Source organism: Tachysurus vachellii, chromosome 10, assembly GCF_030014155.1.
Source record: "Tachysurus vachellii isolate PV-2020 chromosome 10, HZAU_Pvac_v1, whole genome shotgun sequence".
In the NCBI taxonomy this organism is placed as follows: Eukaryota; Metazoa; Chordata; class Actinopteri; order Siluriformes; family Bagridae; genus Tachysurus; species Tachysurus vachellii.
This window is the reverse complement of record NC_083469.1, coordinates 12642653-12667038: the sequence shown is the minus strand read 5'-3', so window position 1 is coordinate 12667038 and position 24386 is coordinate 12642653. Positions and strand designations below refer to the sequence as shown.

The 24386-nt window shown below is 36.8% G+C and overlaps 4 protein-coding genes across 4 annotated transcripts in view; 1 reads left to right on the top strand and 3 right to left on the bottom strand.

Annotated features, from left to right (window-relative positions):
- The window catches only part of plaat1l (phospholipase A and acyltransferase 1-like), a 125487-nt gene that overhangs the window by 36186 nt on the left and 64915 nt on the right, over positions 1 to 24386 (bottom strand). The window lies entirely within an intron of this gene.
- rp1l1a (rp1 like 1a) lies at positions 56 to 11439 on the bottom strand. The gene is made up of 4 exons (XM_060879772.1): positions 11338 to 11439; positions 7580 to 8213; positions 7060 to 7237; positions 56 to 6644 (listed from the first exon to the last, which is right to left on the bottom strand). The coding sequence occupies exons 2-4, from the start codon at positions 8192 to 8194 to the stop codon at positions 199 to 201; spliced, it is 7239 nt and encodes a 2412-aa protein (XP_060735755.1). The 5' UTR covers positions 8195 to 8213; positions 11338 to 11439; the 3' UTR covers positions 56 to 198.
- c10h8orf74 (chromosome 10 C8orf74 homolog) lies at positions 13559 to 17036 on the top strand. The gene is given in 5 exon segments (XM_060880330.1): positions 13559 to 13603; positions 14006 to 14199; positions 15110 to 15169; positions 15171 to 15504; positions 16774 to 17036. Coding segments are annotated over 5 exon segments (831 nt in total). The 3' UTR covers positions 16972 to 17036.
- Positions 18306 to 20839, bottom strand: LOC132852536 (L-threonine 3-dehydrogenase, mitochondrial-like). Its single transcript, XM_060879771.1, has 6 exons — positions 20662 to 20839; positions 19865 to 20014; positions 19596 to 19768; positions 19392 to 19482; positions 19012 to 19281; positions 18306 to 18767 (listed from the first exon to the last, which is right to left on the bottom strand). Exons 1-6 carry the CDS (start codon positions 20837 to 20839, stop codon positions 18628 to 18630), a joined length of 1002 nt encoding a protein of 333 aa, XP_060735754.1. The 3' UTR covers positions 18306 to 18627.

Genomic DNA, 24386 nt, shown 5'->3' with positions numbered 1-24386 from the left:
CCAGAAACCAATCTCTCTCTCTCTTTCTCTCTTTCTCTCTCTTCTCATCAGTTGTCTCAAAGCAAAAATATCACTGAAACGTAAAAAGATTCAGTCTTGTTCATCCACTTTAACCTGGATTTCTCTTTGTTTACTATTTTATTCTCTTCGGTGAAACACTTATCTTTCTCAAAATGTATCCAGACATTCCATAAATAACTATGAATCATTCAAACAGTCTATTAAACTCTGAATATCCCGTAGCTTTTCTTTTACTGTGATATTCTTGGAGTATTCCAATGATCCAGTTTGGGATTCAACTGATGTTTTTGTTAACTGTGTAATAAGTTTACAGTCAGATTCATCATCACAGGTTTTACTTGGACGATCAGAGCCCTCCTCCTGATTTTCAATTCTCTCTGCTCTAATGTCAGTCTGATGCTTTACATCAGTTTCATAGCCATCAATGTCACCACCGTCCTCCTCCTCAGAGACCAGCTGTCCTGTTGAAGTCATATTATCTTTCTTTTTGGTTGATTTCTGGATATGTGTCTTACCCTTGCTGTCATGTGGTTCATTTTCAAACTCATTTTCTTCTTTAATAGATTCACTCTGATTTTCATCGACAGTATTTTCAGTGGACATCTTAGCTTCACTTGTTCTTGTGGTACCATCTTCCTTTGCTTTTTCACCTTCTATGATTTGAGCTTTTTCGTTCTTTCTAGGCTTAGCTACAGCTGCAGCAGCAGGAGCATTGTCTTGTGTTCGCTCATCACTTGTCTCATTACTATTCTCATCTCCAGATTCATCCCAGGATATATTGCTTTCTTTGGCTGATTGTGTTTCCTCTCCTGTTCTATTTTCTGTTTCTTCACCCTCTTCTGGTATCTCTGCCTTTTCTTCAATCTCGTCCCTTTCCTCTTCTTCAGTGTCCCTGAGTTCGCTCTGTTTATTTGTTTCCCCTTCAGACACCTCCTCTTCAGCTCTTTCATCATTCGATTCTTTGTCCTCCACTGAATTCCCTTCTCCCTCTTCAGTGTCACTGCTTTCTGTTTTTTTTCTTTCTGCAGCTAGTTCTTTTTCCATTAATACCTTTTCATTTAATGTTGTATCTTCCTCTGTTTCCTCTTCTGACTGTTCATCCTCCCTATTCATTATTTCGTTGTCCTTCTTATCTGTGTACTTGCCCTCCAAATCCTCTCCCACCTCATGTCTTTCTTTCTCTGTTTCGCTTTCTCCATCATCTGCTCCGTCAATGTTATTATCAGACAGTTTCTCATCTGCTTGTTCTTTAGATGGTCCTTCCTTTACTGTCCTCACGCCTCCAGCATTTATAACCCCTACATCTTTGTCTTGATTCTCACAGGCCTGAACTCCTTGCTCTGTTGTGACTGCATCCTCTTTGACATCTTTGGTTTTGTCTTTATTCCGATCTTTTTGTTCATCCAGATTGGACTGTACAGGCATAGTAACAGGGGGATCTTTCTTTGTTTGTAAGATTTTCCTAAGATCAAACTCTTTAAGAACTGGAGCCACACTCAACGCTTCAGAACACTGGACAACTCTAGAGGTCTTCTTTTTCACACATGCGTCACATGGACAGTATTCATCTTCACTACGCTGGTCACTGAATTCAGTACCTGACACACTGTTTATGTATTCACCTCTTGAAGGGTTGATAAGTTTATTCTGCATCACTCTAAGACGTCTTCGCCGTTGCTCAGTTTGGACAGTAGAATCTCTAGAAAGGATGCTTATTGGTGGTCTCGGTGTTTTACCAGCACGACTTTGGATTTTCTGCAGCTCTCGATTTATAGTAGACTGAATCCTTTTATGAACCTCTTCTTTCAGTTCACTGATCATTATTTCAAGTGTCTCGTTGTCATTTAAATCCCACCTTACTTTAAACTCTGCTATTGCATTCACGTAGTGAGACATAAATTGCTTTTCCAGTTTCTTTAATAAGCTCAAAACCCATACTGGATCTGGGTCTTGTGAAATTCTCTTTGTTAATTGACCTTTCTGATCTGGTTGTGATGTTCTTGAGTTGTTATTTTCTGGGTGAACTGTTTCATTAACAGTCACTGACTTAACATTTCCGTTATTTTCAGAGAATGTTGAAGCTATTTCCTTAATAGCTGTTATATGTTCTTTAGTCTGCAGGACATCACCTGTGCCTTTAAGGCCTTCATCTTTTTGTGCTTCCTTGTTTAGTTGTTCATGTTCGGGACTGCATCGGACCCTCTCAGCAATGTCTGGAGTGATAGGCTCTGAAGAGACAAGGGAAGTATTTATGTTTTCTGGTGTTACAGATAAAGAGTCACATCCACCCACTTTAATAACATCTCCTTGGTTCTGTGGGAAAGTTTCCTCTTCAACTATTACTGTTGCTTTGCCCTCTGCTGTTTCTAACTTTTCAAGCCCACCACTGATGCTTCCTTTGTTAGATCCTATGGAACCACTGCTTAAATCTACCCCTGATGAAGATCTCAGGTTAAAGTCATCCTCAGCTGAATTAATTTTTATGCTATGCTTCTCTTGCACAGTTTCAGATGGTCTGTCAATCCATAACGACTGGAGAGTGCTTATTATTTCACTGTATTTGTCAAATATCTTTGGATCTGGGTCAATCATTTGTAAATTAGCAAGGCAGTCTAGTAGTCCTTTGGCTGATGTGCTTAATTTTCTCCCATATGTTGGTGAAACTTCAGGCAAACTATTGCATCTGTCCAGCTTTGGACTTAAGAGGACCTTCATAACCTGTATTGAGGACTGACATTTATTTGTTAAACTCTCTCTGTTAGTTATTTTTGAACTGACATGACTGCGATCACTGTTGGCTACAATAATTTGGAATGTCTCATTACATGCCATTTTTGCATCACAGAGGGTATTTTTAACTTCTGTAACAGGATCTGCACCTTCAGGCCCATCTATTTCTTCAGATCTTATCATTTTCATTGGCTTTTCAAAATGTTCTCCGATTTCATTTTGAAAACATCCATTATCCTTCACAGCAGGTTTATGAAGGAGAGATTCATCATGTTTATCAATGATTTCATCCTCCATTTCATACATAGGACCATCAATTGGTATATTTTTAAGCCAGTTATTCACAACATCCGTAGGAGATGCACTGGGTAAAGAAGACGGCATGAGTGGCTCCTTATCATGATCCTCAGTATTGTTCTGGGATGTGATGGTAATTTTCCTGCTGTTTTTACAGTTACTGTCAACATGCTGTTTCTCTTCAAGGACATAGTTTTTGTCTGATGTGTTTGATCTTGATTTTCTACTGTCTGGTTTTGCATCAGAATCCTTTTCCATTAATAGATCTGGAGTGTGCGGCAAAGCACTATTACCTTTAGAATTTGGAGTGGTGCAGATTTGTGACACTTCAGACTTAGTGGCATATTTTTTCCTCTGTGTTTTTTTGTCTGATTTTGACGTTTTTAACAAAATCACACTAGCAGTATTATTAGAATGAGTTTTCTTGGCTTCTTTTATGTCCAAGTTTGAGGAGAATTTTTCCTTTTTTTTTGATCCTTGACCATTAGATGTAGCAGCTCCACGGGTGATAGCCTTCTCAGAGGTTATTTTATTCTGACTCGATTTTAAAGAACTTCCAGATATAGATGAATCCTTGATTGTTTCACCCTTCTCTGTATTTGTATTGATTTTTATGGCTGAGTTGTTTTTACTTGGTGAGTTCTTCTCTGATTTCTCTGATGACCCTGACAATGCAGATGGCACTCTATGATCACCATCATTCTGTAAATGCTGGACCATTACTTTGCTTTCTGTCTTTGATTTGGTTGATATGAAGCATTCAAATTCACCACCTAAGATAACTTCAGGATCCTTGCATGAGTTTTGCTTATTATTAAACAATTTTGACTTATCTGAAACCGTCAAACTTGTAGAAACAGCACTTCTGACACTCTCTCCCGTTTCTATTATTGCTGAATTGCTTATAACATCATGTAATGCAGATGGCTCAGAGGTATTTTTTTCAGAAAAACATCTAGGTTTATCAAAGATTTGTAAGATGTTGCTCATGGATTTTTCATTGAGGTCCTCAGACCTCTCTTCTGCACCAAGTCCAAGAGAAACAGAAGCTGTTGATGTTGGACTTAATGGTTCATCTAGCTGTCCATGTGAAGCAAGAGATCTGGATTTTACTGAGGGACTATTTGTTACTCTTTGAACACATCGGCTTGAAGAGCAGTGACGTTTGTTATGTCTTGTTGACTTTGAAGATGTTTTAGTATTCACAGATTTTATACTTGATGACTGATTATTACTTTTAGCTGTGATTGATGACTTTGGTGACGGTGAAGCCACTGGTAAAGAATTCTCTGCACTACATTTTGCATCATCTGTTGTTTGTGTAGTTTCCTGAACCTCAGTCATATCAGTGAGATACAACACTGATTCTATATCACACTCTGAGCAGGCACTTGATTTCACTGAAACTTTGGCACTTTTGGACAGAGCAATTGTTAACCTCTCTGAATTTATTTTAATATGACGATTGTCTGTAATAGGGCTTGTAGAAACTTGTGGTGAAACAGTCATAGTGTCTTGAATGTTGTTTACATTTTGGAATTTGTCAAAATCTTTAGTCGAGTGTGATTTAGTTGACATTGCGACACTTTCTTCAGTGTCTATGTCAGAATTTTGCATCACATTCTCTGTTTCTGTTATATTTTCCTGGGTAGCAGTTTGGTTCTCTTGTCTATATGTCATTAGTTTATCTGGCATGTTATTGTTTGACTTTGTAGTTCCAACTGATTTCACTGACATGGCACTTTTGTTCCTTCCTTCTACACCATCCCATGCAGCATTTTCAGAAATCATTTCTGCATCACATGACTGCCCACATGCATGCTGGTTAGATTTATTGAATTGCTTTGAATCAGTGGAATGTTTTGATGAATCAGACAGTTCACTTTGGGAGCAAGCGTACTTGAGGTCTACTTTATTTTGATCAGGTTCATTACTCTGAAGTGTGTTTAAAATAGCAGAATCTTTTTGTTGTGAACAATGAGTACATTTGTTAGATTTCTCAGACCTGGTCAACTTAGATGATCTCTGACCAAGTGGCTTAATTTCATCATCTTCCTCAGCTACTTGAACTGATATATCATGAATATTTGCTGGTATTGTTGATGTTAGTCTTCCACATCCACCACAACAAGGGCACACTGTGGACATTACTGAGAAACGTGTATTTATTGACCTGGTACTTATAGATCTATTCCCTCTCTTTGTTTCCTTACTGCATGCTTTCTGAACACCACCATCTGATATCAGTGTCCTTGGGGAATTTGTTATTGCCTGAGATTTGTTAGACACTTTGCTGTCATCAAACACTGCACTCTGAACCCTTTCCTTTAAACCACTCTTCATTTCAGATTCCACCAAACTTGTTGTTGCATCTCTATGTTGGCTGCAGCAGCAGCATTGAGACCTTGAGCACACTGTTGAAACGGAAGATCTAGCACTGTCCGTACTGTCAGCGTGACCCTCTGGGGACATTTCTGGTGCTGCATACATGTTTTTGTCCTTTTTGGATTTTAATGCATCAGCAGAGCAGTTTGACACTTTAGGTGCTACGGAGGATGAATGCAAATTTTGTGACCCTTGACAGCCATAGCAGTATACACATGCAAATAGTTTATCCTGTTCAGAACACCATGCTCTTGATACACTTACAGAAGAGTCATCATAATCAACTTTCTTATCCTTTTTGAAAGACTGGATGATGGATGAATTGCTGGTAGAAGAAATCAAATGCTCTGCTACTTTTGTGACTTTGTTCAAATTATCATCTTCTGCATAGTCTGTTTTTCTCCTTTCATTATTCTGAAATATTTTCTCAGTCTTACGTTCACATGTGTCAATGGGTTCATTACACTTTGTAGTGCTGGTTGAAACTTCACTCTGATTGCAACAACGACTTATTGAGCAATATTCAATTCTTGTATCCCCTTCCTCAATAGTGCGTTGGAAGCAAGATGCCTTCTCTTTCACTTGTTCGGTATACTCCTCACTGGACCTGGAAAATGTATACACACTGTCCACAGATGCCTTTTGGTGCATAGTTTTGTCAGATGATCCAGCAGAATTAGAGGAACTCCTAATTCCACTGGCTCCATCATCCCTATGTAAGGGATTTTTCCAAATGTCATAACCTTGATTATGGCTGTAGCAATTTTGACAGTAAGACTCTAAATAGTCCATTTGATGACATTTTGGGGAACAGGCCTCCTCAGCCTCACATTCAGTGTTAGACCCTGGTTCAGAGTATTCCACTTTGTCTTGAAGAATATGAGGATCCCCCTCTTGTAAAGAACTACATTCATTTGTAGATTCATTTGGCAATTTCTTGATTTCAGTGGACCACTGAAGAGTTTCATCATTGACTAGGCGGAACCGAACTTTCATTTCTACAGACAGACTGCCATCTTTGTTGACAAGAACCCTTTTCTCGACATCATCATTCATCATAACTTCCTTTGTAACACAACCCAGCTGCCCGGGTGTCATGCTTGATCCATTTGGGTAGGATTTTTCTGATGATAGGGAGAACCTTGTGGATTTGTTACTTGAATCTGACCTTGGATGAATGATACTTTTCTTGGTCTCAAGTCCAAAGTTCACTGTAGATACAATATGATAAATCATCATTATCTTCTTTTTTTTTCAAAGAAAATAAACAGTATACTATCTTATACTTTGTTACTGATATCTATCTATCTATCTATCTATCTATATAGTTGGTCTGCATATTAGACTTGGCACAGGTTTTACACAGGATGCCCTTCCTGATCCAACTCTCTCATTTTATCCGGGCTTGGACCAGCACTGAGAGTTAACTCTTTAGTGGCTGGTTTAGTTCCCTGCCCAGGAATCAAACGCGGGTCACGGCAATGAGAATGCGGGATCCTGCCGCTGGACCACCAGGAGGCCAGTTACTGATATCTATATATTCTGCATTATTTATCTGTTTATTTATTAAGACAACAATATTTTATCCTTTTTTATATTATACTCCTTTCTATCTCTAGGCAATACCATTTTTTTTGCTGTCATGGCCCTCGCTGTAGATGCTGGAGTGCGACCTTGCACCTATCCCAGGCAACTTCTCTTCTGAGTTCTTTCTCAGATGCTCCAGAAGTAAGGGATTGAAGGACTCTCGGCCCACACACACCAACACACTGGGACATTGCATCAGGCTCTGCATACTATCAATCTGTGGGAGTCCAAATAGAAAGACAGCACATAGGTGATAAAGTAGAATCTTGGTTATTAATGGAAACATAATGCTTATCCTCATTTTGTTGACTTTTATCAGTAAAAGTGTAATGAAAATCAAATTAATAGGTCATTATTTGTGAGAAAAACATTAGATAAGTTTAAAAACTAAGCATATTTATAATATAAATCATGACTTTTTTTACCATCTCATTATATTCTATTCAAATCGGAAAAAAGATTATTCAACACAATTTTTGACTCCATATGTAACAAGAAACTCAGTGAACCATGAAGTTTCCTCATTGCTACAGTAACTATGGCTCAAGTAGTTGCTGACCTTTCGTCCTTCCAAGGTGTACAGCTTCCTGACGGTGCTCTGCATCAGTTCTGAAATCTCATCCATAAAGACACGAAGGCTGCGAGCCCTCTTTCTGCTCAAAGTGATGGACCTTCTCACTGCGGGATCATTGTTTTTCACCAGTACAATCCTCTTTGGGTGTCGATGATAGTGATGGCTATAATGTCCCGTAGGTGGCTCGTCAGGTCGGGAAGGCTTTCTTGGGGTGTTAAGCGGAAAATTGTGGTGCCAGACAGCCGGCTGTTTTCCTGCAACCTCCATATCAATTGGCTTAACATAGTGGCGATCAGAGCACAGGTAGCAAGCCCCATCCTGCAACTGCTCCAGACTCTGAATAGCGTGAGTTCCTCTGGGTGTAGTGATCGTTCTCACACCAAATGGCAAAGGCATTTTCTGTGAAAGATCATCCAACAAGGCATCAAAGCATTTAAAGCTTCGCTTATGAATGGGCATCCTGATACCACTGAACTGGGTATCTCCACTCTTGTAGAAAGTGATTCTCTTGGCTGGGGTGGCAGTGGTCACACTGGAGACATAAGACAAGGAACCATGCCTAATCTGGGAGCTTGCAATGGAGAATCCTGCACTCTGCATTCTTCCTAGTTGCTCGACTCTGTAAGACAGAAATTCTGCATCATTAACACTTCTAAATGCTTCTAAATAAATGATGGGTCCGCAGTGCATTATCTTTAAAATATCATGAATTATGGTATAAATATAATATTAAATATAAATATAAATAAATATAATAATAAAGAAATAAATTATAGAGTATCTCTAAGGTAGTATACTGTAAAATTGAATCAAACATACTGCAAAGAAAGCTAATCATACTTGACCACTAAAAGATTAAAAACAAACAACATATCCAATACTAAAACTTACTGAAATCTCCAATACTGTCACATGAGCCCCATTAATCCAAGCTATATTCAATTTATATGACATAAACTTAAACATAATTCAAAGCAACTTCCAAAATCTGTCCCAAACAATAAGTCAACATATAATTCAGAACTCAAAAGATATCTAATAAAATAAAATAATTCAAAATAAAATATAATTATTCATTAAGAGTGAAATATAATTATCTTGTTACTAATGTAGTTTAATCTTTAATGCTGATCATAATTTAATTATCATAAAGAATACATTTATTTCATTAAGCTGTCTCACACTGTAACGGAAAAGATAAATCTCAGCAAGTAAAGAGAGGCTCAAGAAGAGCTTCTTCTCTTTTGAGGAGGCCACGAGAATCCTCAAAACAGATATACCCACCTTTACATTTCCATAAAGACTCGTTTACTCTATCGTAACATTGCACACTACATTTTACTGTTACTACATGTATCTGCTATGGAACTGCAATGGATTTAACCACTTGGAGGCTTTGAAATGCTGTTACAGTGCTTGGATTTGAGCTCAGGTTTCCATCACGGAACATTTGAATGTGGATATATCATAGTGTTCATAGTATATTTGCATATTTTACATCTCCAGATCTGCCTATGTCCACTCTCTGTCAGAATAAAAAACGAATAAGTTATCATTTATTTCAAAAAAATCCCCCAGATGTAACTAAATGGAATCAGCATCTCCTATTATAAACACAAAAAGAGAAAATATACTCACACTCGAAGGACACATGATCCACGTAAATATTATAATAATACACATATTTAAAAAACAAAAAAAAAAAGCTAAAACAAACCTATCCTACCAGTGAGAGAATCATGCTTCAGGTAGCATCCAGCAGGCTGAAGTGCAGCAAGCATCACTGTAACATATGTTCAAAATCCTGCTACTACAGATGCAGCTATTAAGCATGTCCTTTGGAAGCTAAGGATAGAGTGCAAAGCTTCTTTAATCATCTTGGGGCTTCTGAAGTCTTCTCTTGCATTAGATACATGCCAGGAAGGCCCAGAATGTGAAAAGAAAGACATGCAGAATAATCAGCGAGAAAAAGCTGTGAGAAAAAATACATTCTCACAGAATGCATGTGACTGGAACTGCATGTTCTGTGCTTTTTACTGTAGCATGTATTATTACGATGGATAATTATGTGCAGCTGGCTGCCAGGACATACAGTGGTTCTTTAAACATACACCTCCTTCTCTTAAAAGCACACAAACAGTTAAAGAAAAGCACTGTGACATTAATGCAAGGACATTTAGCCGCTGGAGATGAAATTACTGTATACGTGCAGGTACAAGCAAGGTTTCTGTTTCCATAGAGAAGCTTGGACTAAGTGTGTAATGTGAATAAACATCTCTACAACATATTGAAAGATTACATTAGAATATACTGTAGCAACAGATCTTAGCAGAGATATTCTTAGTTTTCTTGCGTTTACATATTAAGCTCTCATTTGTGTATCTATCATGTGCTACTGTTAAGTCACTCCTACACTGACAGAAAGTGGCTTACTGTAAGCTCTTGTAAAGCCGGCACAAACTCTGCACCTTAAAATAAAGTGACCCTCTGTTACCTCTATTAAACACAGCTACTGTGCTCCAAATTACACTTCAGATTTCAGATTGTTTTATAATAAAATCATTTTGTACAATGAATCCAAACAATCCGAGATTGTGCTCAGTGGCAATGTTAGAAGGAAAATTTGTCAGTGTTAATATTTAAGTAATTCAAAGGCTTTGTTCAAATTTTGAATGAAATAGAGGACATTAAATAAACATTACACAAGAGGAAACAGCATAAAATACTTTCATGTGAAAATGAAGATCATTTTTCAGACTTCATTTGTTATCTTCTACTCTGTATTACAAACTCAAGCAGGCACTTGTGAGACTCATGGGAACAAACTCTGTGAAGCGCTGTCAGACACACATTTCATTAACTTCATACAGAAATGTTTAGAGCCCGAGGGCTGTCTTTTGTAAATCAAAGGTAAGGAAAAACAGCTTCTCAAGTATCTGACATTGTGTGTATAATCTAAGGCCCTGATTTAATATGATTTAAAATAAATAATAATGTATGTGTGCAATTGGTTAGACAGCACAGTGAATCTAATTGAAACCAAATTTTACCATGGTAACAGGCTATTAAGTACTCATTTTGGAAAAAGATGGAATAATTTGTTGTTAAGCCCTTGTTAAACTTGTTAAGACCCTTTGAAATGGGTATACACAATAAAGTCATATACAGCTACTAACCATGAGCACCAATTACTCGTAATGAATATCTCCTCAGTTAATGTGTTATATAAACCATGCAAAATAAGTAACAGATAACAAGCCTTAGATACTCTAAACTCTGGGTAATCTAAAAATGTACAATTAAATTGACACACACTGAAACATACATTGAAACTACAGTACAATGACATCAAACTGAGTAATAATAATGACCTAGTCTTGAGTCTACAGTGTTTTCAGTGAGCTTCTCTCATCCATAACAACCAGATAAGTCAGTGTAAAGCCTAATTAGGTCAAAGGATTTAATGACAGCCCTGTTGCACAGCTTTTATTCCACTGTGATTACAACCACTGTGCTTGAGAGCACAAACGATTCTAGACAGAATAATTCCCATACTCCACACATTCACAGCACACAAACCTCCATCATTAACCTACAAATCATGCTATAATTTATGGCCTGTTGCTTTATTCACATACTTGCTGAATTAGGCCAAGGTCATTTCTGGTTAGCCTCTCTGAGTTGTAGCTATCTTGTGTCTCTTGCACTAATTTCACACTGCACTGGACACATCAGCAGCTTACCATTTAGCGATGGATTCATCGTCGCAATGAGCTGTGCCAAAAACCTCATAACGCTGGTGTTGGCTATTAAGGAGTCCAGGAAGCTGGTTCAGCAAGCACTGAAACACTGCAAGTATATGTAAAGTATGAAAAAGTATCCAATCTAGCATGGTGGTGTGTCACTCAGCAGCAACAGAGACCTACTACAGGTATGACACATCTGTATGTTGTTCAATTGTTCAAATCTCCATTCATTCCATTAGGCTAATAATCAGATGCGTGCAGACCCCCATACAGGGAGGAGTGAGTCCTATGAAAGAGGATTATACATGTTCCACCATCTGTGCCAGTAGATATTAACTCTTACTACTCCAGAAGTAATATGTATGGCAGGGACCCATAAATAAAATGCACTGTTTCGCCGATGTGAAAACACAGGTCTTGACTGTAATGTACAAACTGTTTAAAGCACAAAGCTGGAGATTTAGCTCTGGAAAACATATCAAAAGAACATTTTGTGCATAACCTAACCTACTAACATGCCACTTTTGATTAAAAATTTAGATAAGTCATATAATTATCCATTTTATTATACATTTACAGACCCTATCGTAATGAACAGATTAAATAATTACTACACAAATTCTTCTTTTTCTTCTTCTTCTTCTTCTTCTTCTTATTATTATTATTATTATTATAATTATTATTATTACTCTATAGATTTTAATAAATGTTATGCTAAATATTCTGCCAAATTTTTACATTTCAGTGCCACATCTGATGTACTGTTAACAAATGATTAAAGAAATAATCAAATAATCATGAGAAAAGAATGTTTTATGATTCATATTTTACCTCTTTAAAAGTGATATAATATCATATATTATTGTATTGGTGATATTATATGTTATTTATCAAATATCCCACAATACATGTTATCTATTACATCAGTGACTTTTCAGTGACAATACTTGTTACACATTTTTTTCTTAAACACAATTTCTTTTTATGACATTGTCAGTCAGAATTGAAACCGCAGTCATGCTTTGCTGTAGTCAGAATGAAGATTTGTGACAGTTGAATATTTTGCCTGTTATAGTAGGGGTGTCTTGTAGTCAGATATCTGACCCAGCTGTAGGGCTGAATTCATTCATCTATGTATTTGCAATAAACATTTTTAGATAGATAGATAGATAGATAGATTGATAGATAGATAGATAGATAGATAGATAGATAGATAGATAGATAGATAGATAGATAGATGGGTGGATGGACGGACAGATATCTATCTATCTAGCTGTCCGTCCATCCGTCCATCCACCCATCTATCTATCTATCTATCTATCTATCTATCTATCTATCTATCTATCTATCTATCTAGCTGTCCGTCCATCCGTCCATCCACCCATCTATCTATCTATCGATCTATCTATCTAGGGATTCCGTTTAATTCCATGTTTGAAAAATGTTTATTGCAAATACACCAACAATTTCACTACTCTAAAATAAAATATAAAGATGCACTATGTATAAAGTTTTAGAGTAGTTGGCATTGTTGGTGAAATTGTTGGTGAAATGACATCATTTGACATCAGTCTGACTAAAGTCTATTCTATTAGATAGATAGATAGATAGATAGATAGATAGATAGATAGATAGATAGATAGATAGATAGATAGATAGATAGATAGATAGATGTTAATTTCATCAAAGGAGATTTGGGTGCTAAAACGGAAAAAGTCACTGATGTAATAGAAATATGTTGCATACAAAAGATAAAACAAACTCAGACATATGACATATTTAAACAAATTACCTACAATGCAAAATACCTTAGTGCAAGAGAAACGACTAGCTACAGAAAACAAGATTGTCAAACCAAATGAATGGTGATATTATTATTATTATTATTATTGTTATTATTATTATTATTATTATTATTATTATTATTATTATTATTATTATTATTATTATTATTATCATGTTCAAGCAGATGCTGAGGTTCAGTCATTGACATTCAGATTTCTATTATGGCAATGTGATTTCGAGAAACTGCTACTCGCTTCTCTGAAGCGTTTTAAATGTTCATGTTCATTCTGTTCCAAAGGAAAATGTGTGACTGGTGAGATTGCTCGTGAAACACAACGCCTATGCAGTGCTATAGTCAAAGGAGTCACGTGACTAAGCAACGGTTGCGCGTGTCTCCCTAGTAACGAGCATTTTCCTAACAGCAGCCGCCGCAATGGACGCGTTAAAGTCGTCGATACAGGAAGCAGCGAGGCTCAAGGTAACTGTCCAGTGTACAAGCTTCGATTAGATACAGCGTTTACCAGAGTACGACGTACACCTACAGTTAGATTTCACGTTAGATCATCACGCTGCTGATTTAACGTTAGTTTGGAGGTAAAAGCACTAGCAGACAGGCCTAAATTTTGCAGATTTGCAGATGCAACAGGTTTTACATCATGTAAGTCTGCACACAATTTCTATCACACGCTTGAAAGGTTTTATTCATTGCAGCCATGCAGCATCTTACCTCCAGTAACCTTACATTAAGTAGATCAGTCGAGAGAGATCACAGGTACCGGGGCCAAAGCAGGTGGGCGTTTGTATAATCACGCCTCTTTCTCCATCATCAAGAACATGTTCAGTCACTTCTCTCCTTTATTCGTGCTCCGTTTTGTTTCAGAGGCATGAAGCCATAGTGCTCCTGAGCAGCTGTTTTCAGTAGAGAGAGTTTGAAGGCGACGACCAGAGGCAGTATTTACACCAAGAATTTGTGTATGAGAATGTGATGTACTCAGTAAAGCGTGGGCTTCCATGGGCTGCAGTGGTCCAAATAGCAAATCTGTGTAAAGAGCTCCTCCCTGAGCTTAGAGGTGAGTCATGGCTCATAAAAACATGCTTCACAAAACATTCACATATAAAGTCTATTTAATTCAGTTCAATTTTATTAGTATCACACGTTTAACAATGGACATTGTCACAAAGTGGCCTTATATATATATATATATATATATATATATATATATATATATATATATATATATATATATATATATAAATTTGGGATGTACATTTTAAATTTATGAATTTATCCCCAATGAGCAAGACAGAAGTGACACTGGCAAGAAAAAAAGTCCCTGTAATAATAGTTGAGAACTAGATTCAAAAGGGAACCCATTCTCACCTGGGTGATGCTGGATAGTGTGATAATAAATAATTCCTGTTTATAACTGTACTATATAGTACTATATAAAATCCAGGAAATTCATTCTAGTATTAACATGATGTCTATTTTGTTGAAGTTACTCACTGGTTTCTCAGAAGTATCATGTGTTGCTTGTGTACATGCAGTGTACATTGTGTACAGAGTGCAAGCAGGGACCCCTGAAAAAAATAGCTATGACATCAAAACTAAAAGGGATAGCTCGAGTGTAATACGGACATGAGGGCATCCTGGGACATAAAGTGGTCAGTGTAGATCTGCTGTTTTACGTAATAAAAAAAAACATTCACAAAATGCCTGACTAAACAAAAATGCCTAGCCTTATAAATGCATATCTACATTTTAACAATAATATTGCTGAGTAACAGCTAGACAAAGATGGCTTGTGATTGTGATCGCCTGTGAGTATTGCACACCGGCCAAGACCAATTTTTAAGCCCTGCACAAAAAACAAGAAATAAAATATTGCATTATGTAAATTCATTTCACTCTGTTCTCAGCAAGATTTTATTAACCTGACCCTGAATATGTGTGTGGTCCTCTGTATAAACCTCAAGTATCAAGTTTGGAGAGATCTAAAGCACTCTCTTTGATCCAGACACGGATGTCTCAGTGTCATCCACGACACTGCCTCTCATCACACCACCATGTACGACTTCATGGTGCATACCTACATCCATCATCAGTGCCTCTATCAAGCTTTTTTAAAAGAAGAGGTGAATCTTACGTGTATGCACTCGCACCTTGAGATTCATATTCCACCACATCCCCTACCACTATGTGAGGGAACAGATTTGAGAGTCTGGGAGAAGCAGCAGGCTTTGAAAGAACTAACTGCAATCGATACAGCAAAGACTGAAGAAATCCATAGACTGAAAGAACAGGCTGAGACACAGATAATGGAAAAGCTACAAGTCAGTCTTGGTGATCTTTCACTGGATGACAGACTAGACAAACAGGTACTAGTGTTTCTCGATTTATGACTAATTTTAACATTGTGCTTGGTAGCACATACTGTAAGAGTAAATGAAAGTGTAAGGTCTGATGTCAGGTCACAAAATGTTAGTTTAGTATGTTTAGTATGTTGTATGAAGAACAATGTTGTTAGCCTTTACTTACAGACAGGTGACAAATTAAAGATTTATATATAAAGATTTATAAATATAAGATTTATATATAAATATAATAAAAAATATATAAAAATAAATAAAAAACATATACTAACTTAGTAGGGTGGTGGCCCACTACAAGACACAATAACAGCTTCAATGCACTGAATTTGGGTTATTTTCTAACCTCAAAGTAAAGGGTCACTGCAGGTTATTCTGTATGGTCAACTTTATCATAGTGAACCATTTACTGTTCCAATTATATTTACAGCATATAAAAGATGCCTTTATCTAGAGTTACTTACAGCAGTGTTTTGTAGTCTTAAGTACAGCCAAATAGGATAAGCATAAGTCAGTGGAATTATTAATTCATATAACTAAAGTGTTAACTAAAGTTCTTGGAGAAACAAGTCTATCATTTCTAACCTTAAATCCAAATCTTCCCGAATGTCCCTTCCCAATCAACAAGAATTAAAAGTATGCAAATAACATGCTATGGCTTTCATAGTCACTATATTTCAGCTTAACTGAGCATCTATGAGAGATTTTGAACATTTTAGACAGCACTCATACCTTCAGCATCAAAATACTAGTTGTGAGGAAATAACTTGTAATTCATGCGTTTATCCACTATCACAGCAGACACTCACATCCTATGGGAAGCTGAAACTGATAAGGTGGCTTGTACTGGTGCAACACAACACTAACACACCTAGTTTTCCTTTGTCACTCATCAGTATCTAAAATGTGAGTAATTTTGGACACACTATCAATATGTTCCTCTCCGTCTCCAGACCAGAAAAGCTTGAGGATCAAGTGCTATGCTGTAATCAGCTAAACAGCACTTCACCTTTAAACAACATGCTTCTTCAGCAGTTAACCGGATTAAACAAGTGCATGTTATTTAATCCTAATGACAGCTCACTTTGAGTTATACGGTAGGGAACATATTTGAATTAAATTTTATGCCTTCATTTATTTATAACTGCTGTTATCCAAAAATGTAAATACATTTGCTTTTGCTAGACTTGGACTTTTTCAACAAGAGTTATACCGCATTGTATCAGTGATGAGCACTGAATGATAAATCATCTTCCTTAAAATGTTATTTGACTCTAGGCACTGGAAAGCATGGTTCGCTGCTTTCTGCAGTCAGAAGCAGAAGTGGTAAAAGAGATTTTAATAAAGAAAATCAGAGCTGTACAAGAGCTGCTGGAAATACAACTGAGTCAAACAGCTCTACCCGGCGCAGGGCCCTCTTCAGATGTATCGGGTTTTTCACAAAAAGGCTCTACATCTGGATCCACAAAAACTTAAAAGAAATGATTAAACAAACCAGTATACCAATATTTTATACTTGGAATCATTAATTTGTTCATCTTCACTAACCGCATTATTCTGCTCAAGGTCACGGTAGATCCAGAGTCTATCCTGGATATAGTGGGCATGAGGAGGAAATACAACATAGATGAGAGACGAGTCCATTGCAGGGCACTGCACACACCCATTTACTACTAGGGACAATATTAGCACAATTAACCATCCTACAGTACATTTTTGGGAGGTGGACAAGAAACCCTCATGGACCTGGAAAGAACATAGAGGAAACTCCACAGAGAGTATCCAGAGGTCAAGCTCAAACCATTGAGCCTGGAGCTGTGAGGCAGCTCCAGGCACTTCCCCTTTGACAAATGCTGAGAATCAAATATACCGTAATAAATACTGACAGTATTATGAAGAATACTCTTTGTACTGTGCTCTTGTTTTACGAAATTGTCTGCAAATATCATCAATGTATTTATTGTTTATTTATGTATTTAATTTGTGATTTTATCTATCTACAGAAATTTTAAACAAACTGAAAACCTTCTAGGGTGCTAGATGGAAGAAGATACCAAGCAAATGAACTTTATACAAAAAAAAAAAAATATATATATATATATATATATATATATATATATATATATATATATATATATATATATATATAAAGAGCAGATAAACAGCATAACACAATGCATTAACCCATCAACCAACAATATTTTCCTAACACAGTATGCTAATAACATAGAAAGACATTACAATAAGTAATATTATCTACAATATAGAGAAAAAAAAAAATATATATATATATATATATATATATATATATATATATATATATATATATATATATATATATATAATAAATACAAAAATATAATAAGAAACACTTTTCATGTGTTTTCATGAATAGCACCACAGCCTTAATGGTTGAAAGAAGTAACTTACACCAATCACATTACGCTAACAAAGAAATGCAAAAGCAAAAAGCTATTTAAAATGTTAAGTGACAACAAATGTCTTCAAGTATTCAAGGATAGTTTGGGTAAAAAAATGTTATTCAGAAGTTAAGGCCAATGTGAGGCAAACTCTGCTCACCAATACATTTTTAACAGAAATAAATTACAAAGATGACAAAATTTACAGCAACATATTTTCCCTTTGACAGGAATGTCTCATTTTAAAACCCTGTTCATTTCCTCATTTCATGAACACCACACCTGTTAAAGGCTTCTTACACTCATTTTTTTATATTATGCCTATTATAAAAAAACAAACTAAATAAAATGGTCAAACTGTGGAAGCATAGTAATGTATGAGTGATTTAATTAGAAAAAAAACCTCAGTGTTTGTCCTCAGTGTTTAAATGGATGTCTGAGCTTTATCTGTTCCATACTGTATATAGTAGTTGTTTGTTCTAGCATGTTCACAATTCACCTACATGTACCCGTAGGTCTACATTCCAAGTATCTAGAAACTATTTCCCTATTTTAAGTCACCTAACTTTACTGGCACCAAAATGTCCAGCAAGATTCAGGATACTGTAATTTAATGCCCATCCTCACTCTAGACTTTTTCTTTGGTTGGATCTAGTATGGACAATGGATACTGTGCCTGACTGTGCACATTGTTGTAACTGAATCATGATGTTCAGTTAGAATGTGTGAGTCTGGAGTTAGTGCAGATAAAGTTCAGCATTGTCTGGACGAGTTCTGGTAGCTCATATTCATGCTTCCAGCCCCAATCTTTCCTCGCGTTGCTGTCATCAAAGTTCATGGGCCAACTGTCGGCTAGTCAGGAATCAAATTAAAAGAATTAAGAAGCTGAACACATGGTATCTTTAAGTGTTAGTACACACAGCAAGGCAAATCCGATCTATATTTAAAAACATGTAATATAAATTAATCTGTTCCAAAATGATATAAACATATGATTTACACCGCTGGTAAAAATGTCCTTTTTTTTAAATAAAAAAAAATATGGGTTTTATGCAGTCTTTAAAAAATAAAATTCCATACATTTTTAGACTCTTACCAATTGCCTGTCTAATTGGGTCAACGTTATAAATGATGTGTAGGCCAGGCAGCTGCTTCTGTACCTCCTGAACAAGGTCTTCAGGAGTACAGCTCATGGCATTGATGTTGTAGGTACGCATGCTAAGCGTCTCAGCAGGAGCCTCCATCATCTCCAGTGTAGCTCTCAGACAATCGACAATATACATCATAGGGAGGCGTGTGTCAGCCTTCAAGTTGCACACAAATATGCCTGTTTTAACAGCATCGTGAAAGATCTGGACAGCATAGTCTGAGGAAAGGAAAGCGTGAGTGAAAATAGATAAAAAGGAATTTAGAAAATAGAGGGGAAAATAAAGAAATGCAAGATGGACAATAGCTGGTAAAAACAGAAAAGATAACCTGTTGTTCCTCCTCCAGGCTGAGAGTCTGCTGAGATGATGCCTGGGTACCTCAGACAACGGAAGTCAAGGCCATATTTGTGATGGTAATACTGACAAAAAAAGCACAAGGACATTGTGTACTTAAACATCTGTTTCACCTAGACAAAGCTTAAAGGCTAAGCTCCTTCTGAGGCAGTGCTATATTTAGCACCCCACTGAATACCTCTCCCATCAGCTCTGCATGGACCTTGGACACACCATATATGGTTCTTGGGCGTTGAATGCACAGATCTGGTGTGGGGTTTCGAGGGGATGTCGGTCCAAAAGCTCCAATTGTGCTAGGAACAAATATGCGAACCCCATGTTCTGCACAAATGTCAAGGATATTGTGCAATCCTTAAAATGAGGAGAAAAAGATCAATAATCAATTTTCCACAGCAGTGAAGAATCTTAGATTCTAAGATTTCCTTAGACTCTGTCGCTGCTATGTACCAGTTATGTTGACATCACGAGAAAGAGGCACATTTGCCTCGCCAACTGCACTCAAAAGGGCACTGTAATGCACCAGCCAAGTGATACGATTGTTCACAACAATCTCCCGTAAATTCTTGTAGTCCAAAATATCAGCATAGATAAAAGTACCTGAAAATAAGAAATTATATATATATATATATATATATATATATATATATATATCTCATTTCTTATTTTATTCTTTCTTATTTCTTATTTTTCTTAATTCTTATATTCTTATTTTCTTTTATATATATATATATATATATATATATATATATATATATATATATATATATATATATATATATATATATTTTTTTTTTAATATTTTAACCCGGATATAATTGTGATATCACCATTAATTTTTCATCAAATTTATTCAAGAAACACGGAGTATAACTTCCTTTTGCTTCCTTCTGTCAGCTCTACCATTTAAAGCATTTGAACCATCAAGATGGCAGAGAAAACAATTCATACCTAAGCAGTGTAGCGAGACCCACCCCCAGTTGTCCCAGTCCTCCTGCAGCAAGTATATAAAGCACATAGTGGGAAAAAAAGCATGTTAGAGGTCATCAGTGACAGGGGCCCACTATTGCCATGGAAACTACACTACATTGGTTTGTAAAATCCATCTAGTTACCAAGGTAACAATCATCCAAAAAAAGCATAGTGTTTATCACTGAGGTAGAGTTACAAGAAGTGATCATAGATTTGAAAGCATGGCATGTTGAAAACAAGTGGATGAAAACAAAACTGTGGCAATAGTCTCATACCTGTAATAAGAACCTTGGGGTAGTCAGTCTCTGGGAAGGAGATGGAGGGAAACGTGGCATTAGATGAGGTCACTTGGCATGATATGTCACTGTTGGTCCTCACAGAGCGAAGAAGGACTTTACACCCACATGCTGGAGTCAGGCGGAGATGCCATGCTGCTTTACTCACTGATCTCATTAAGAGCATTTTATTACCTAAGGGGTAAATGAACAGTAAACAGGTAGTGTAAAGGTAGTGACCAATGAGCTGGCAATGTTTATGATCAGCTTTATCCTTAAAGGTGCCCTTCCACACAAAACCGTTTTTACTTGTATTTTTTGATATGTGTTAGGGCCATATGTGTTTGTGTTGTGTGAATTTGAAAACGAACTGTTACCTCCCCGGTCAGTTCTAGCCACTTAAAATAATTAAGGGGAGAAATCAGGTCAGTTGGAAAAGCTGGTCACTCTGACGTCAGAGTGACTGAGCTCATTACTATTCATGAGCTCTCCCACTTGAGACCGCGCCCCCAGAATTCGTGTAGCTCAGTGAGTTTCCTATACAGCAAGGATGGCTGAACGTCAACGGGCTTGTGAAGAAGCCATTCTGCCGCAATTCAAGGTGATTGTAAACAAATTTCCTCTAGCCTAGGCTACTTATTGCGCTGGGTGAATGAATAGTCATGCTCTAATATCCTAGCGGTTAGCCAATCGGAGCCATGCAGCATAGTTCATTTGAATATTCATGAGAACTGGCGCAAATCGAGCTGAGTCTTCCTGCAGGCTTTCTATGCCACACTAGAATGGCTTGAAACAAGGTAGCCAAGGCATTATTCACAAAAAAATGTTACAGAGTCCATGGTAAACTTTAGACATTACCACAAAAGTAATGAAATACGTGTGGCAGGGCACCTTTAAGTATGTATGGATATACTGCCACCTTCTGGATAAAGCTTTATCCTATAAAAGCTTCTCAAAATATCCAAAAAGGACCAAACCATTTTGTTTGTTTACTGCAGTGTATAACCAGATATGAGTAGTTAGTTAGTTAGTCATAGAAATCAGGATAACATTAAATAATATCTTTGATATTGTCATTGGCTGTAATTGTAAAAATGATCTGCATGGTGCAGATTTGCCAGCTTTGACTTTGTAGAATAACAGAAACGATACAAAGTGAATATTAAGGTCTGTTATAATATATCACCAGTGTTCTGGTTCTTGGTATCAGTTAGTTAGTTAGCAGGGAAATAAAACTCTACCAAGCAGCAACAATATCCATCCTAATGTCCCTGACTGCACAGTGTAATACAGACGGTATAAATAAGAAATTGACGTTACATGACAGTTCTCTGTCTAATGAGACGTCATGTGATATAGACAAATTCTTATTATGAATTAAAAATAGCTCTCTAGAAGCTTCAGTAAAGCACAGGAAGCCTCTGACGAGAACATCTCTGTGTACACTGTTACTCACCGTTTATTACTTCCACTAAGATAAATCCTCAGGTTAACAACGAATATGTAAAATTGTTATTTAGTTATAATTAGAGCTATAATTACACCGAGCTGCTTCAAACCGTCAGCATTGCATCAGACTCAAACCTGCCGCAATGAAGCCGGTTTCTATTCCTATTGGTTGATTTAACGAAGGCGCGTCTCAAAAAGTACCCAAAGCTCAATCCTATTGGACAACAGAACAGAGGCGTGGCTTCATCCTCACGCGCCCCATGCTATGTGTCCAGTTCTATCTATGGTTATATATGTATGTATATTGTCGGTTATATATAATATATAAGCTTTAAAATATTTAAATCATAGTCGCCAAATCTGCTCTTATATTACCAGTATAAGTTAATTAATAAGCCGCCTGAACTTACATTCCTAATTTCTGGAACTACACATCTTTCCTATTACTATCACAGTAATTACTGAATACATTTCTGTTAATTAGAAATCGGAATGTCTGATTGCTTTATCATTAGTAAATCATTAAGTGATTTATTTATTCAAATTTATTATACAAAGAAGCCCTAATAATGAACAAATAATTGTACAGTTTGTCAACTCAAGCAGACCTTGAAACTATTGACTACAGTGTGATTTCTACAATAGTGATGTAAGACATACGTGGATATATTATTGCACGCCTGCTCCTCTTACAAGCACATGAAAGCAATATTCTTCTCCAGGGATCTGAAGGCAATTTTGTGCATTGCATTATTCAACCCACACTCATGCAGAATTCACTCTGTTTTCCCTAGAGAATATTACTCCAGCATTTGATTTCATAAAAAATGCATGCTCTAGAATAGTAGAAGAAGAAGAGAAGCCCACATGTGCACAAATGGTACAATTTGTAGTTTAGGCCAAAATTAAATGACCACAAGGCTTTCTTTACTGGTATCATAACTGAGAGGAGAAGAAACACTGCCTGTAATACCAGGAAACCTTTATGTTTATTGGAGTGTGCATCTTGTATTCTGTGTTCCTTCACTGAAGTTATACTTTTGCAGTAACTGTGACACGGCACTGGGTTGTGCTAATCTTGGCAGTTTTTATGTTGAATGAAAGCAGAGGCTCTGAAACATACAATCTCCTCAAATATATTGCAGCTTGAAATTAAATGTGGAGCTGAATGGATACTATGGTAATTTACAAATTAATCTCCTTATTACATCAAGTAAATTGTTTTGATATAAGAATAGAATAGATTAGAATAGACATGAACAAGAAGAAAATAGTTATTCATTCATTTATTTTCAGTATCTGCTAGGATATTGTAGTGGATTCAGTGGCAGTCCAAGGAACACTGGGTGTAAAGCATGAGAATACACCTCAGAAAGGATGAAAATCCATCATAGTGCACTATTCAACTTCCTGCAATTTTGTGCTGTAGGAGGAAACTGGAGAACCCTGGTCAAACTCATGAGAACATGCAGAACTCTAGAAAGGAACCCCAAGCTCAAGACCAAATCAGAGATCCTGGAATAAGCATGAAAAGGGAGGAAATATTTATCCATCCATTTTCTGAACTGCTTATACTATGCAGTGTTGTGGAGAGCCTGGAGTCTGTCCTAGGTGACCCAGGGCACAAGGTAGAGGACACCCTGTGCAGGGTTTCAATCTATCACAGGGCACAATCACAAACCCATTCATAAATTACAAACAATTTTGAGATGCCAACCAGCCTACAAAATGTGTATTTGGACTGGGGAAGGGAACTGAAGTACATTTGCAGCATTTGGCAGATGCCCTTATCCAGAGTGACTTATTATTTTTTCCACTTATACACCTGAGCAATTGAAGGTTAAAGGCCTTGCTCAGGGGCCCAGAAGTGGCAGGTTGGTGAACCTGAGATTCAAATCCACAACCTTAACCACTAGGCTAAAACATCCCCACCCAGAGGAAATTTCTGAAGCAAAGTGAGAACATGCAAACTCCGTACACCCAGGGCAGGAATCAATCCCCAACCCTGGAGGTGCATGGCCAGCTGGGAAAGAAATATGAGAAATATTTTCCATCAGGGAAAACATGAAATGCAAATGTGAATTAGGATTCTTAATGTTCATAAAGTACTGGCATTGCATGATGAACTAAATATAATTTCTGCCATTAATTTACAGTACTAAAGTTATGTATTGGATTTCTTATATATTACCTGCACTGCATTTCAGATGTGATGGACTGAAAATGTGATGGACTGTGATGGACTCCTGGGTCCCTGGTTGGATCCTGACCTTGGG

Excerpts from the sequence above, each read along its gene's own strand:
- rp1l1a (XM_060879772.1), bottom strand. The coding sequence starts at position 8,194 with ATGCAGAGTGCAGGATTCTCCATTGCAAGCTCCCAGATTAGGCATGGT. Across the intron at positions 7,238-7,579 it reads ACACCTTGGAAGGACGAAAG|ATTGATAGTATGCAGAGCCT; the intron begins GTCAGCAACTAC and ends GGACTCCCACAG. Across the intron at positions 6,645-7,059 it reads CCATGACAGCAAAAAAAATG|TGAACTTTGGACTTGAGACC; the intron begins GTATTGCCTAGA and ends TTGTATCTACAG.
- LOC132852536 (XM_060879771.1), bottom strand. The coding sequence starts at position 20,839 with ATGAGATCAGTGAGTAAAGCAGCATGGCATCTCCGCCTGACTCCAGCA. Across the intron at positions 20,015-20,661 it reads CCCCAAGGTTCTTATTACAG|GTACTTTTATCTATGCTGAT; the intron begins GTATGAGACTAT and ends TCTTATTTTCAG. Across the intron at positions 19,282-19,391 it reads GCCTGGAGGAGGAACAACAG|ACTATGCTGTCCAGATCTTT; the intron begins GTTATCTTTTCT and ends TCCTTTCCTCAG.